Below are 17,162 nucleotides of genomic sequence, written 5' to 3' on the forward strand. Positions count from 1 at the left end.
ATTGTATGAATGTGTCAGTTTGGCTGTGCTGCTGTTTGAACTATTGTAGCTTTGTGGTTCTAAACCTGCTTTTAGACATCTGTGCTGCACAGCTGGATCACATGACCAACTGAGTGGTACAAATAACAGAAGCTCTTCTCTCAGCTTTATAGAACAAAGCAGATATTTAATCATTTGGATCAATAAATGAATGATTTACAGACTTTTGTCTTTTCATTGGAGTCTGAACCACAGAAAAATCAATGTTGGCAAATAATGAAATTTCTATCTATTTTCTAAAGGATCATTTAATTGTCCAAATGCCACCACAGACAACTTAAAGTCTAGTTGTGATTTCATCATTCTAACAGCAGTAAAATAAATGTCAGGATGAACTCTGGCTGCTCACCAAACTTGTGTTCATTGGACAATAATGTGTGAACGTCTCTGAGCAGTTTGTAAATTGATGTTTTGGGTCAGTGCAGCTCAGTGATTCCTCTCTGATATCACAGTTTGTCTCATCTGCAGCAAACGAACTGCAGCTGACATGAACTGAATCATCTGAGCTGAACTGAGCTTCAGAGAAACACAACATCCTGATATTCACTGTGAAGCTTTGAGTGGAAAAAGACAGAAAAACAACATGTGGATCCTGGAATAATGGCAGCTTCCATCTTTAAAGGACTGAAGAGGAAGAAGTTTACCATGAATCATTGAGAACAGTTTCAAACATCAACTGATTGAATCCATGAATCTGAAAACGTGTTTGTGAGTGAAAGAGACAGACATGTACAGACTGAACTATCTGTTCAACAGTCAGAGTTTCTCTGACAGGAGGACACTCTTTACACTAAACTCAGCACAGAGACACGGAGGAACCAAGCTGACCAAACCAGAACCCAAATCCAGGATAAAGAGGTTCAGTGAATGTGGTGTTGAAGGTGTGGAGGTGGATCAGAGTGTCAGAGGAGACTCTGTAGAAGGACAGAGTGCCAGCAGGACAGTCCACATACACTGCTACTCTGTGAGAGTCAGAAGAGGAGGAGGAAGAGGTGGAGGAGGAGAAGGAAGAGATGGCTGTTTTTCTATTACTATGACAGACGGAGTAACGACCATCATCATCAGAACACCACAGACTCCAGGACTGATCATTCCTTCCAAACACACAGTCATATCCATCTCCTTTCCTGCTGATTCCTCTGTAACTCACGGATACATGAACCTCTCCTCTCCACTCGACCTCCCAGTAACAGCGACCAGTCAGACCATCTCTACACAGCAGCTGAGGCCAATGATCAAATCTGTCTGGATGATCAGGATATGACTGAACCTCCTCCACACATGTCACCTTCCTGTTGTTGTCAGACAGTTGGAGTTTTGTGTTCACTGTGTTTGTGTCGATTGTGAGTTGACAGGAATCTGATGGAGAGAACAAACACAATCCAGCTGCAGTTATTGATCCATCATCTGTTCATTGATTGACACTTTGATGATGACTCCTGACATCAGAGATGTGAATGAGTGATGTGACAGTTTGAAGATGGTTGAATGTGTGCTGCTTTGTTTTCATCAATCACATTAAAAACACACTTACACTTCCTCAGACCTGGGCTCAACCATCGGACTCCAGCAGGCTCCACCCTGAAAGGAGGAGGGGGGTCAGAGCAGCACAGTCTCTTTCAGCATGCACACATGGACATTACATCGCTCTCAGACACACACTGTTAGACACTGATTTTCACATTGTCACAGCCCGTCCTCTGACCTGCAGGGCCGGTGCCTTCTGCAGGTCAGAGGTGGGTCTTGAGTAATTGGAGCCACCTGGGCTCAGTAATTTAAGCAGGGCTCTACTAACCATTCGCCCCTCTCTGCTCCTCCAGGTAACTTTGGTTTGTTTTTTTTTGTTTTAGTTTGGTTTTGGGTTGCAATATTCATCCAGATTTCCACATACATGTCCACTCACTCATACACTGCATACACTGGACATACTAACATGTTCATATCTCATATTTCTTTCTTTTTGGTTAGTATATTTTTCAATAAAACTAATCTAGTGATGGCAAAACGAGGCTTTCTGAAGCTCTGAATCTTTTTGAACCATTGTGTCAGAAATTGATTCGCTACTTGAAGGTTCATTCAGTACTCTTGGGTGACATCTGTTGGCCACAATGGTTGTTCCTCAGCCAAATGAAGCCCTGCAGATGTGATGCACATGTGTATAATAACACTTGGGTGTGTTGGGACAATTCCTGAAATGACCTGCAATCCAACTGTGCTTTATGTCTTTGTTCTTTGTAGCCCATATTTAAAAATGATCTGCCTGAGTATTTCCATCTACGAAATGATAAAAAATAAATAAATGCATTTGGAAAATGGTTTGGTTTGTCATTGATTCTAAATTACAGGGAAAATGTTCAATAATGAGGCGGTAGGTGAGACTGATCTGTTTCCCACTCTGTTTTTGGTGTACAGTTATTTCCTTTGTTATTTTGCTTGATATACAGGAAATGTGTGCCTATGCACCTTGGGTTTTTTTTTTATTAATCAATAATTTTTCTACAGTAGATGAGCTTAAACGGTTTCTCTCTCTTTAGGGACAGCTTCCACAGCCTTTGAGAACATCCTTTCACAAGGAACAGAAGCAGCTGGTGTCACCAGGAAGTAAGAAAGGGAGAAAGAAAGGCACCTCTTAAATGGTGGCACTATGAGTATTATATTTGAATAACCAAGGTGATGTATAAGGTGATGTAGTGGTGGTTGTAGTGTTCGTCCTGATGTTTTTCCAGTTTGTGCAGTAACCCATGCTGCCTCTTGAGTTAAAGAGGGTGTGGTTATGCCAAAGGATCTAGAGTTGAAAGTTAAGCTCCAGACAGACCAGTTGGGTATATCTAAAGATGCACTGATAGCTGAACAGGGGTGGCTACAACATTGTCTGACCTTTTTGACAAGGTTGTGCCAGAGTCTGTGGTGAGAGAGTGCTTTGTGTTATTTTCTGCAAGATGGGTTTTAGTCAGGAAATGGGTTCCGCATAATGACCTGGGTTTGGGAGATCCGGTATTTCAAGTTGTGGTGCCATCTGTGTGGCGAAGTAAGGTGTTACAGACTGTGCATGGTGACGGGACAGGTCATATGGGTGTTCGTAAAACTTATCATCCCATACTTCAGTATTTTTTTCTGGCCACGGTTAAAGCGAGATGTGAGTCAGTTTATCAGGACTTGTCATACGTGTCAGCTCACCAGCAAGCCAAACCAAGTGTTAAAGCCGTCGCCTTTATACCCGATACCAGCTTTCGGGCAGCTGTTTGAACACCTTATTATTGATTGTGTTGGGCCATTATCACGGTCAAAAATGGGACATAGCTATCTGTTGACTGTGATGTGCCAGGAAACTAGATATCCTGCTGCTTTTCCACTTCGCACTGTCACTTCATAATCAGTTGTTAAAGCATTTACTCAGTTCATTTCTACGTTTGGTATTCCGAAAATCATTCAGTCAGATCACGGTTCTAATTTTCCCTCTCACTTCTTTTCTCAGATTCTTAAACAGCATAAGGTAAAACACAATGTGTCTACTGCATTCCATGCTCAAAGCCAAGGAGCTTTGGAAAATTTTCATCAAACATTAAAATCCTTGCTTCGTGCATATTGTACAGAACTCTCTGCAGATTGGGAGGAAGGGTTACCCCGGCTATTGCTCGCTGCTCGCGAAGTAGTGCAGAAAAGCACAGATTCATTATGTTCATTTATGTATGCAGAAATAATATTAATGACAAATATAGCCACAAGCAGTGATAATAGGCCCTTGCTGGCCACTGCACCGGTGCTGGACTTTGCTGGCCAAGCATTCCAGTGGTGCTCTACTTCCAGTGTTGGTGCTAGGCTAGGCTAAACATGTCCTGGACCTGTCTCTGCACACACATGAAACTTAATCCCATTGATGGTCAGAGGGTAAAAATGTGAGACTGTTCCTCTGCAGAGATCACTTTGAACTGGTTGCTCCATTGTTGTTGATGGAGATTTTCTCCTTTGAGACCCCCATACAGATATCTACTGTTTCTGTTCAAGCAGACTTTCTGATAGAAGCAAAGTAAAAAGGTTCCTCTATGTGTGACTGTTCAGATAACACTCATATCCAGCATGAAGTCATCAGACAGGGCCAGAGTGAAGTACAGCTTCCTCCTCTATCAGACACTGTCTGTGGCTGCAACAGGCCTCTCCATACCTGAGAGTTTCCAGTCTCAGCTGCTCCAGCAGCTTCACTCCTGCCTCTCCTGGATGGTTGTAGCTCAGGTCCAGCTCTCTCAGAATGGAGGGGTTGGAGCTCAAAGCTGAGACCAGAGACTTACAACCTTCTTCTGTGATCAGGCAGCCTGACAGCCTGCAGACATGACAGATACTCTTAGAGAACAGCAGAGCAGCTGCATGCAGACAACAAACTGCAGCAACAAATCATTTTAAAATGAAATGACTGAAACAGGAGTTCAAAATAACCAAGTCAGTCTAAATGTTAAAGTCTACAAGTGATAAAATCAGTGAAGTCAAAATGATGATCAAATCTACATAAAGTAGGACTGAGGCTGATGGGAGTGTCATTAGTTTTGCTGCTTTTTGGTATGAATTAAAGTTGTGGTCAAACTAGAAGTCTGAGCAGATGATGGCACTAAATTAAAAGTCAGCTGATTGTTGAAGTTCTTATATTTCATTGTGAGGACAACATGAACATCTGAAACTAATTTGATCACAACCCATCAAATCTTTGCAGAACCAAAGTGGCAGCTAAACATCATCCTCCACTGAACTGTGCTGCTGGTGAGGCTGACATCATTTAAAGGTGCACATGAGGAAAGACTTCATTAAGAATCAGACACAGAGAGAGGAAGAAGAACAAACTGTGCAGACAACAGGATTTCACCATGGTGACCAACATCAACACTTTTAGTATGTTTTTGCTTTTTGATCAGATCCATCAGCCAGTTTAGAAAAACTGGCTCAGGAGCTGATTTAAAGAAATCTTTAAGATAAAGAAACTCAAGAAAAAATATTGAGCTACAGTTTGTTTCAGATCAAATAATATTGATTAGGGATGCGCCGATCCGATATTCAGTATAGGTATCGGTCCGATACTGGCCTAAATTACTGGATCAGATATCGGAAAGAAATAAAAAATGTAAACCGATACATTAAATAATGTTTCGCTCACATTAGCTGTATTACAGGGCTCCGTCTTCTTCTTCTTGTGGGTTTGCGGTTGACCAAACCAGCTTAGAGCTACATTACCACCACCTACTGGAATGGAGTGGATCAGCAAATAACCCCCTCAGTTCTCCGTCGCTGCGACGGATTCCCTTTGACACTGAGCGATCATCGCTGACATGTTTTTCTGCCTCCACCGCTCTCTGCCTTGTTTGTGTGTTGTACTCGCTGTGCTGAGAATCAGCTGTTATTTTTTTCTCTACTTCAGCTCCCGGACATACTGCTAGCGAGCGCAGCTATTAGCACTAGTGACCGTCCGGTACCAGAAGGACCCCTTCCCCGTCAAAATATTTTTGATACTTTAATCCCTGATTAGTGACTAAATATAGACCTGCAGTAGAAACGTATTTAGGAGAATGCTTGTAATATAAAGCATTACAAGATTGGGCTCACGCAGCCCCCAGTTTTTCAACATAAACACTGATGACGCAACAGCAGCAGTCAGCTGATTTACGTGCAGTCTGTCTGCACAAGCGGAAAGAGGCGGAGCCGGTGAGCTCAGATGGAGCAGAAGGAAATGTTTTTCTAGTGTCCAAAAGAAGCCTTTTCGTCCCTGTAACCTCCATTAAACCTTTACTGGGAAACAGCTGGAGATCCTTCATCAACCACCTGATCAGTAAGTGAAGAAAAGAGAACTTTGTAGCTGCTCCATCCACCCTGTTTGTTTCACACAGGGAAAAACTGCAGTACGGAAGTTAAAATATGCAGATGAACTGTTAATATGAAAAAAGTATTTCTTATCTAGTTACTTGGGTAATCAATATAAATAGAATATGCAATTGCTAAAATAATCGATAGTTGCAGCCCTAATGAAATTTGCAACATGCCATAAGCATCACCTTCTCACACAGAAGCAACAGGATTCAGGTGATAGTTATTGTTGTAAGTAAGTAAAGTTTATTTATATAGCATTTTTCACAGACAGAAAGAAGCTGTACAATAATTAAAACACAATATCACCGCCCCGCCCCCCCCGGGAAAACACTATGTTAAAAACATAATAACATTACATATTAAAAAGAAAAAGAATAAAAATAAAGTCAGAAACCAGAAAGCCTGGTTAAACAGAAAAGTTTTCAACTATTTTTTTAAATGATGCCACAGAGTCAGCTAAATGGAGCTGGAGTGGTAACAGTTCCAGAGCTTTGGTGCCACTGCCTAAAAAAGCTCTGTCCACTGTGGTCCTTAGTCTTGTATGTGGGACAACTAAAAGACTGATGTTGTTGTGTGAGAGACTGTTGACTTCTTTTTTTAATTTATTGTAATGTTTTTAAAGGCCTGGATCAATTTTAAGTATCGGATTTATATCGGTATCGGCCGATATCCAAATGTAAAATATCGGTATTGGTATCGGACATAAAAAAGTGGTATCGTGCCATCCCTAATATTGATAGACAATTAATTAATAGGCAATTAATTAGAAAAAGATGGCCTGAGTAAATACAAAATGCAGTTTATAAATCATGATTTCATTTATTAAGGGAAAAAGTTATCTAAACCCATTTGTCCCTGTGTGAAAAAGTAATTGCCCCCAAACCAAATAACTGGTTGTGCCACCTTTGGCAGCAATCCAGCATTTTTGAAAACTGACAATGAGTCTTTCACTTCAGTGTGGAGGAATAATGGTCCACTCTTCTTTTATTTCAGGCAAATTGGACGGCCTGGTTAAGGTCAAGCTAAAGAATCTTAGCTGGACTTTGTTTTAGCCAATCAGAGGTGGACTTGCTGGTGTGTTTTGGATTATTGTCCTGCTGCATAACACAAGTAAACCAAGCTTCAGTTCCTCTATGTGATAAAAGTACAGAAGGTTCCTTTAAAAGTTAAAAGCATCAGTGATACTGGCCCTGTGTTTACTTGGTATCAGATCAATACTAAATTTTCCAGTACCACAGATCCAATGTAGCTTTGTAAGGGGCTTAAGTCCCATATAATATTGGACAGAAATAGTATTAAAAGGGTATGGAGACATGGGTTGTGTGTGTGTGTGTGTGTGTGTGTGTGTATATAAAATGACAGATACTTGTGTTTAAAAAAACAAACGTATCTGTCATTATACATACAACGAAATTAAACATCATACATACAACAGAATTCGTTCAGAACAACCATCCAAGAGTGACAAGCCTAGCATAGGGGAGATGGGTGTCTGCAGCTGCAGCCACTAGGGGCTCCACCAGCACAATCAATCCCAGGAAAAGGAAAACAAAAACCAATGGAAGAGTTAAGTTCAAAAAAATTAATCTTGTACTGTGCTCATAATGAGCACCTTACAAGGTTCCAAAAAAACACCTCAGCAAAAGCATATTGCACAGTCAAAGCCTGGGATAGCAACATGGTGGGGTGGGAGGGGTAGGGGTGGCGATGCCGACAGAAGACAAGAGGGTCAGGGCATTGTGAAGCCAGAACCTAGCTCCCGCCTAAACAGTTTGCTGATAGTGATGGACAGCAGTCGTCGTAGTCCAGATCCCAGTTCACACAAATCACAGAAGGAAGGTAGGGGCGGGGGAGTGCATCTGCTGTCACGTCAACACGGAGAGATATGATTACCAGCCTCAAGGCCGGCTTAGGGAGCCGAATTCCTGATAATACAAATGTTTTGGGACAGACTGCCTTGTTGTTTTTCTCAGCAGCCTTCAGTTTCTCTGGGACACTCTCAGTATATCCAATGGTCCACATTTGCTCGGTGCCCACCCTCGCTGTGCAGAGCCGTACCCTTATCTCCAGATCTAATCCTTTCCACCTGTGAGCACATTCGCAGCTGGACTGCTAGCATCCAGCCTGCGGCTCAGCTCCATCATGTATTGAGTCCGAGTCTGTACGGCTCTGCATAGCCCATCTGACTGATTGTCCAGTCTCACCAAATGCCGAACTGCAGCCCAGATTCTCTTAATTTCCTGGTAAAGCAGATATCCTCCAAGCCCAGACAGGAGAGATCCCACCACCAAAAAGCCGAATATGTATACGTCTTCCACGTTCTCAACGGACAGAGCTGACAGACACACAGGTCTCCACACACTCCACGAGATGACTACATATCCAACGGGATTTACTCAAATAAAAGTAAAAGTGCACGGTGTGAAATGTACTCAGAGTAAGAAAGTAAAAGTATCTCTTTGGAGCACATTTCTTTCTATTGTTGAGCAAAGCTAACTGAACCTTGTGCTGCAGCTGTCTTACTGTTTTCAGCTGCTGGGAGTGAAGCAGAGTGGATAAGATGCAGATAAGTGACAGACTGATGATGATGATGAGGATGTTTGATGAGGAGGAGCACATTAGAGGTCTGCTTCACAGCTAAATCTCTGAGTCTGAATACACAGGTTCCTCTCAAATGTTTTTGTTTCTTGAATAATAATTCATATTACAGTTTGACCCATAATAGGACAGTAATATTAATGCAATTACATGAATATAAAGCCTAAAATAAGTGAAGAAATGTTGATATAGGTTTATTAAACCTACACAACAGATGTTTGTGTTTTGAGACATTTTCATGACAGATCTACCCATCAGTTATTTTATTTTATTTTTTTTTTGGTAGTTTGTGCCTGAAGTGAGTCCCTCTTTTTGAGATTTGAATTTGTATGTATGTTGAATATGTTTGTTTTAATCAATTATCCCTTTTTTTTTGTCTTGTTTGTTGGTTGAAAATTTAATGAATATAATATTAAAAAAAAAAAAAAAGAATTTGTATGTTTCTGCCAGACCCCCACATCATCCAGCTGCCCCTGAGTTATTTATGTGTTCATTTCGACCATTTTCTCAGTTAACTGAAATAAAACTGGAAGCTGGTTTTAGATGCAATGAAACAAACCAAAAAAAAGACTTTGAAAGAGATTTACAAGTAAGGACATGTCAGGATATACATTAAATTTAACAAGAATTTAGTAAACAGATCTCACATCAAATCTCACACCACATGATCTGACCTGAGTGTCTCCAGTTTACAGCGGGGACTCTCCAATCCAGGAAGCAGCAGCTTCAATCCTGAGTCCTGCAGGTTGTTGTTACTCAGGTCTAGCTCTGTCAGCTCACAGTCTTCTAGTTGAAGAGAGGAGGACAGATCTTCCCAGCTTCTCTCTGACAGGTTACAGCTGCTCAGCCTGAAGAGAAATAACATATAGCCTAGGATTGTACTGATGGATGAGGGTATAGTTTTGCATCTTACACAAATAAATAATCTACTGGCTAAAGAAGCAAGCTACACTCCATGAGTGCCTGGCAACACAAATGAACCTACTGCTAAAGCCTAAGACACACCCAGAATGGCTGACTGAAGGCCGTATGGTCCTGATCCCCAAGGACCCCCAGAAGGGACCGTTCCCGTCCAACTCCATGCCAATAACCTGCCTCAGTACAACATGGAAACTCCTGTCGGGCATCATAGCAGCTAAAATGAGCAGGCACATGGCTCAATACATAAGCAGGGCCCAGAAAGGAATTGTCAGAGATACTAGAGGAGCAAAATACCACCTACTGGTAAACAGAGCAGTCACTCAAGACTGTAAGACCAGGCTGATCAACCTGTGCACTACCTGGAATGATTGCAAGAAAGCCTATGACTCAATGCCACTCAAATGGATCCTGGAATGCCTAGAACTATACAAAATCAACAGGACCCAAAGAGCCTTCATCAGGAAGGTGGAGAACAACACCGTAGTCCAACTTCAAGCCAACTGCACAAGTCACAATCAAGTGCAGAATTTACCAAGGAGATTCTCTGTCCCCACTGCTGTTCTACATAGGCCTGAATCCCCTCAGCCAGATAGGTGACAAAACTGGTTATGGATACTGACTACGAAATAGCCACTGATGTCAAGACGAGAATGCCCCTTACCACGCATGGAGGGTTTCACCCCAAATCCAGCACCCTGACACTGTACGCTAAGCAGAAGGATGAAGGCCAAGGACTAGTGAGTGCCAGAACCACTGTCCCAGATGAAACAACAAAGAACCATGAATACATCCCCAAGGGTGGTCGAGAATCACAGAGCTAAGATCGTGTGGGACGTCCAGATACAAACAGACAAACCTATAATGGCTAACCAACTGGACATAGCAGTGGTGGACAAACAGAGGAAGAAAGCCGTAGTGATCGAAGTTGCAATACCAAATGATGGCAACTTCAAGAAGAAAGAACAGGAGAAGCTCAAAAAAATATCAAGGGCTGAGAGAAGAGCTAGAAAGGATGTGGAAGGTGAAGGTAACAGTGGTCCTCGTGGTAATCGGAACACTTGGAGCAGTGAACCCAGTGCTCCAGCAGATTCCAGGAATGACATCTGAGATCTCTGTCTGGAAGAGCACAGTCCTGGGAACAGCTAAGATAATGTGCAGGACCCTCAAGCTTTCAGACCTCTGGTAGAGGACCTGAGCTTGGAGAACAAAGACTGCCCACAGGGTGAGCTGGGATTTAAATTAAAAAAGGATGAGTTAAACAATTAAGGGACAATAATAATTGAAATAACTCAATTCCTTCAATGAATGAACTCAATTATCTAAAAATTACATGTCTAATATTTACAGTGGTTAAATTATTAAAATTTGTTTGCTGATCTGAAAATATTTAAGTGTGACAAATATGGAAAAAACTAACAAATCAGTAAGTTTTTACACCATTGTATAGATAATAAGAAAAGTGATTTCCTGTAAAGTGTATTTAAGTCATGGAAGCTTTAGGATAACTTACAGAGCTTTGTTGGAGGCTTTGACCACTGGCAGCAGCCTCAGCAGAGCCTCCTCTGAAGCAGAGTATTTCTTCAGGTCAAACACATCCAGATCTTCTTCTGATGACAGTAAGATGAAGACCAGAGCTGACCACTGAGCAGGAGACAGTTCATCTGTGGAGAGACTTCCTGATCTCAGGGACTGTTGGATCTCCTCCACTAGAGAACGATCATTCAGTTCATTCAGACAGTGGAACAGGTTGATGCTTTTCTCTGCAGACAGATTCTCATTGAGCTTCTTCTTGATGTACTGGACTGTTTCCTGATTGGTCTCTGAGATACTTCCTGTCTGTGTCAGAAGACCTTGTAGGAGGGTCTGATTGGTCTGCAGTGAAAGACCCAGGAGGAAGCGGAGGAACAAGTCCAGGTGTCCATTTGGACTCTGTAAGGCCTTGTTCACAGCACTCTGGTAGAGGTGTTTCTCTGTCTGGGAGGTTGTTTGTTGTTCTTCCAGCAGATTGACTCCAGAGTTGATGAAGGTCAGATGGACATGAATAGCAGCCAGAAACTCCTGAACACTCAGATGGATGAAGCAGAACACCTTGTCCTGGTACAGCCCTCTCTCCTCTTTAAAGATCTGTGTGAACAATCCTGAGTACACTGAGGCTGCTCTGATATCGATGCCACACTCTGTCAGGTCTGATTGATAGAAGATCAGGTTTCCTTTCTGCAGCTGATCAAAAGCCAGTTTTCCCAGAGACTCAATCATCTTCCTGCTCTCTGGACTCCAGTGTGGATCTGTCTCAGTTCCTCCATCATACTTGACCTTCTTCACTTTGGCCTGAACCACCAGGAAGTGGATGTACATCTCAGTCAGGGTCTTGGGCAGCTGTCCTCTCTCTCTGGTTTTCAGCACATCCTCCAGAACTGTAGCAGTGATCCAGCAGAAGACTGGGATGTGGCACATGATGTGGAGGCTTCGTGATGTCTTGATGTGGGAGATGATTCTGCTGGCCTGCTTCTTATCCCTGAATCTCTTCCTGAAGTACTCCTCTTTCTGTGGCTCAGTGAACCCTTTGACCTCTGTCACCATGTCAACACACTGAGCAGGGATCTGATTGGCTGCTGCAGGTCGTGTGGTTATCCAGAGGTGAGCAGAGGGAAGCAGGTTCCCCCTGATGAGGTTTGTCAGCAGCACATCCACTGAGGTGGACTCTGTAACATCAGCCAGGATCTCAGTGTTGTGGAAGTCCAGAGGAAGTCGACACTCATCCAGACCATCAAAGATGAACACAACCTGGAAGTCTTCAAAGCTGCAGATTCCTGCTTCTTTGGTTTCAGTGAAGAAGTGATGAACAAGTTCCACCAAGCTGAACTTTTTCTCTTTCAGCACATTCAGCTCTCTGAAAGTGAATGGAAACATGAACTGGATGTCCTGGTTGGCTTTGTCTTCAGCCCAGTCCAGAGTGAACTTCTGTGTTAAGACTGTTTTCCCAATGCCAGCCACTCCCTTTGTCAGCACTGTTCTGATTGGTTCATCTCTTCCAGGTGACCCTTTAAAGATGTCTTCATGTCTGATTGTTGTTTCTGGTCTGTCTGGTTTCCTGGATGCTGTTTCAATCTGTCTGACCTCATGTTCATCATTGACCTCTGCAGTCCCTCCCTCTGTGATGTAGAGCTCTGTGTAGATCTGATTCAGAAGGGTTGGGTTTCCTGCTTTAGCGATGCCCTCAAACACACACTGGAACTTCTTCTTCAGAGTGGATTTAAGTTTATGTTGGCACAGGACTGGAAATTCTCAAAGAACACAAAACATATATTCTTAAAAATATGAATTTCAGCATGTCCTACATTCAGAAATAGATAAATATAGATTTACAAATGTCATACTGTTCTGTCACCATTTTAAATCTTCAGAGAAATCCTCTTACTGCTCTGCAGACGGTCAGCCAGCTCCTCCTGCTTCATTTTCCTCAGGAAGTGCAGTGTGATCTTCATAAAAGCCTCTCTGCTTCTCTCTTCATCTTCACCTTTCAACAGCTCCTCATCCTCTCTCTGACTCTCTAAGCATTCTGGGTAATCTGCACTCAGAACCTTCTGCATCTTTTTCAGTTCATTCTTCACAAAAGTGATGATGTTGTCCTCCAGCAGCTGGAACAGAATACTATATGAACGACCCAATCAGACTGAAATTGTGGAACCAAACATCAGATCCATGTTTGAAACACTTTCATTGTCAGTGTCATGAGCAGTGTTCTACAAAGGGCAGCATGGAGATGACTGAACAGAAAACTTTAAAAGTAGTTGTACAAACCATAAATATGGAGTCCAGCTGTGTTTGGGGCTGTTGGGCAGACTGACCACTGGGACCCTCTGAGCTCTGCTGATCCTCTCTGTGGAGGAATCATGAAGAATTGGTTCAAGCACAGGTTTAAAGATCTAATAGGTGATATTTTAACACTGACTGGGGTGGCTTCATGTCACTGTTTAAATTTAACAGTCCTGCTGATCACACATACAATGAACAGGTCAACAATATGCTTTGAATTCAAGACCTCACTGTTTTTTGTTTCGCTTCAGTGTTCAGAGAATTTTTTCAAAGTTTAAAATTGTATCTAAGACTAAAAATGAGAAATTGTATTTACTCTATTTTAAATACTTACTGGTGTCCAACAGTCCTTTCCTTCAATTGAATAACTATTAATGGACATAAACATTTTTAGTGGTATGCAGTTTGAGCACGCCTGATCATTTTCATGATTTTCCTTTATAAATCATTGGTTGTTCAGATCAGCAGTTTCAGTTAAATATATCATATAGCAGATGAACACAGTGATATTGGAGAAGTGAAATGAAGTTTATAAGATTTACAGAAAGTGTGCAATAATTATTTTTAAAAAATTAGGCAGATGCATAAGTTTGGGCACCCCAACAGCAAAATGACATCAATATTTAGTAGATCCTCCTTTTGCAGAAATAACAGCCTCTAAATGCTTCCTATAGCTTCCAATGAGAGTCTGGATTCTGGTTGAAGGTATTTTGGACTGTTCTTCTTTACAAAACATTTCCAGTTCAGTCAGGTTTGATGGTTTGATGGACTGTCCGCTTTAAATCCCACCACAGATTTTCAATAATATTCAGGTCTGGGGACTGAGATGGCCGTTCCACAACGTTGTACTTGTTCCTCTGCATGAACGCCTCAGTACATTTTGAGCTGTGTTTGGGGTCGTTATCTTGTTGAAGTATCCGGCCCCGGAGCAACTTCAACTTTGTCACTGATTCTTGAACATTGTTCACAAGAATCTGCTGATATTGACTGGAATCCATGCGACCCTCAACTTTAACAAGATTCCCAGTACCTGCACTGGTCACACAGCCCCACAGCATGATGGAAACACTACCAAATTTTACTGTGGGTACCAAATGTTTGTCTTGGAATGCTGTGTTCTTTTTCCAAATAACTCAGTTAGTTTCATCAGTCCACAGGACCTTATTCGGAGCTGCTCTGTGGGTTGACTATGACTGTTTTCACCATCCTTCGCCTCTGCCTATCTGAGAGAATAAAATGACAAGGGTGCCCAAACCTATGGCCCTGCCTAATTATGTTTAAATAATTTTGTTTAAATAATTTTTGCACACTTGCTGTAAATCCTATAAACTTCATTTCATTTCACAAAAGTCACTGTGTTCATCTGCTATATTATATATTTAAGTGAAACTGCTGATCTGAACAAACAATGATTTATAAAGGAAAATCATGAAAATTATCAGGGGTGCCCAAACTTTTGCATAACACTGTATTTCCTTGGGAATTTTGTTCATCCGACTTTCTCTTGAAAGAAAACTTTCTGCAAGCCACTCTAAAATTCACAGACATTTACTGTAAATTCAATACATCAGATAAAACATTCTCAAAATATTATGAAAACCTAGACTGAAAACTCATTATCAGTCTAGGTTTTCAAACATTGAATACATGACTATGACTGTCAGCCACAAGAAATTGACTTTATAACTGAAGCCATGTGAATTTTTTAACACTTTCTCTGAGGGTTCATATAAGGCACAGGGGTGCAGGGGTTTTTTGGGGGGATTTAGCCTTGGGGGGATAACCCTGATCCCCATTCACTTCGGCTCTCACAATACTGAAGATCATCTAAATTGTACTTATTTTTTTGTTTTATCATCAGTTTTTAAGGATTAGATGGATAACATAAAAAACTTAAAGTAGAAATTTAATATTCTTTTTCAGTACATAAACAGTGTGTGATAAAACATCCAGTGATGTTCACATCTCACACTTTTGTATTTCAATTTGTTTATTAAGATTTTTTAATTGACTAAACAAAATTTTAAAATAGCATTTAAAATTTTTATTCCTTTGTATATCATGCTTCCTTTTCATATGTAAATCATTCACTTGTGGTCTATATAAAGTAGAACTGCAATGCTTTGGTCTGAATTCCTCGTTACTGGAGCTCCACAGACCCCTATTTTACACCTTTTCTGAGACGTCTTAGAGCAGCTCGTTTTGGTGCGGTCTCTTTAAATGTGAATCAGACATTTCACGCCCTGCCCCCCTCTAGGTCACAGAGCATTCCAATCTACCCCATTCAGCCATTTTTGTAGTTTGATAGCAGCGATATGATTAGCTACCAGCAGAGAAACAAGCACTTCAAAGAGGCTCTGATGCCGGGAGGGGGGGGCAATGTAAGTATTCATATAGGTTAATACACCCAACAACCGAACATTTTGACTTGTCTACTTGCAACTTTGGCATAACTTGGACTACAAAATCACTCGGCAAAAAAATGGCAGATTCACGAAATCTGTAAGCCGGAAGTCCATGACCTTGTTTACTAGTTCCACAGAAAATACTGTGACGGAACAGATAAGAAAACTGAACAGCCTGAAAAATATGACCCAAAAAGATATCATTCAAGTATTTCTGATTCTGATTACAAACTTAAATGTATTTTATCAGGATTTTGTGTGATAGACACAAACAAAGGAACACAACAGACAGGTCTGGAATGAAGTTGTGGAGAAGTTTAAAGCAGGGTTAGGTTACAAAAACGTATTCCAGGCTGTGAAGCTCTCACACAGCGCTGTTCAATCCAGTATCAATAAAATGGAAAGAGTACGGCCCAACTGCAAACATTTTTTTTTTTTTTTTTTTTTTTTTAAGCCTGTCATGTCTGGCATTTTTCGCAATCGGAATGATGATCACACAACTGCAAACCTAACGAGACAAGAGTTACCTAAACTGACAGGCTGGGCAAGGAGAGCAGTAATCAGAAGCAGTAAAAAGGCCATGGTAACTATGGACGTGCTGCTGTCACGGTTCGGGCTGTAGCCAACGAGGTAGAGGACCCCAGTGCAGGACTCGTAAGGTGAATCCAAACCTTTATTAACAAAACATAGCGAGAACGATGAACATAGACATAAACACGAACTTGGAGCATAGACAAAAGCACACAGCAGGAAAAACCAATAATAAACTGACGACGCAACAAGGACCTAAACAACAGAGAGACATTAAATACACAGAGACCTAATGAGGGAGAAGGGAAACAGGTGAAAACACAGGTGAACGAAATACACTAACGAGACAAGAGGAAGTAAATCTAAACACAAAGCACAATGAACACATGAACGTCAAAATAAAACAGGAAGTGACCAAACCAAATACAAGCAGACTAAAAACAGAGACTGACAAACAGAGGGAATGACAACGTCACCAGCTAAACAAGACCTGAGACAAGGGAGAGACACTAAGAGAAACAGGGAGAACTAAACCAGAGCTAAGGGAAAGGGAACCTTAACACAGCAGGGCCACGACTTAAACACACAGGAGCACAAGGAAGACCACAACATGGAAAACTAAACAGAAAACAAAGACAACCTAAAATTCCAATACAAAACTATAACCAAAACTAGAAATAGAACAAAACAGAACTTCACAAATAGAACTCAAAACACTGGGCCACCAGCCCAGGATCATGACAGCTGCAGAGATCCACAGCTCAGCTGGGAGAATCTGTCCACAGAACTATTAGTTATGGACTCCACAAATCTGGCTTCTATGGAAGAGTGACTAGGAGAAAGCCATTGCTGAAAGAAAGCCATGAGAAGCCATGAGAAGTCCGGTTTGCTACAAGCTATGTAGGGAACACAGCAAACGTGAAAGACCAAAACTGAACATTTTTGACTACATATAAAATTTGACAAAAACCTCACACTGCTCATCAGTCTGAACACACCATCCCC

At 41.5% G+C, this 17,162-nt stretch overlaps 1 protein-coding gene across 1 annotated transcript; it reads right to left on the minus strand.

The window, feature by feature from the left end:
* Positions 1-802: 802 nt before the first annotated feature.
* Positions 803-13,250, minus strand: LOC115796386 (protein NLRC3-like). Its single transcript, XM_030752785.1, has 9 exons — positions 13,207-13,250; positions 12,824-13,043; positions 10,916-12,689; positions 9,159-9,332; positions 4,202-4,357; positions 3,631-3,636; positions 1,574-1,620; positions 1,190-1,398; positions 803-1,001 (listed from the first exon to the last, which is right to left on the minus strand). Exons 1-9 carry the CDS (start codon positions 13,207-13,209, stop codon positions 942-944), a joined length of 2,649 nt encoding a protein of 882 aa, XP_030608645.1. The 5' UTR covers positions 13,210-13,250; the 3' UTR covers positions 803-941.
* Between the last annotated feature and the right edge of the window lie 3,912 nt (positions 13,251-17,162).

The sequence above is a fragment of the Archocentrus centrarchus genome, chromosome 2 (assembly GCF_007364275.1).
Source record: "Archocentrus centrarchus isolate MPI-CPG fArcCen1 chromosome 2, fArcCen1, whole genome shotgun sequence".
In the NCBI taxonomy this organism is placed as follows: domain Eukaryota; kingdom Metazoa; phylum Chordata; class Actinopteri; order Cichliformes; family Cichlidae; genus Archocentrus; species Archocentrus centrarchus.

Coding starts and splice junctions, on each gene's coding strand:
- LOC115796386 (XM_030752785.1), bottom strand. Junction 12,690..12,823: donor GGCTGACCGTCTGCAGAGCA/GTAAGAGGATTT, acceptor GTGTTCTTTGAG/AATTTCCAGTCCTGTGCCAA. Junction 4,358..9,158: donor TGTAAACTGGAGACACTCAG/GTCAGATCATGT, acceptor TCATGTCTGCAG/GCTGTCAGGCTGCCTGATCA.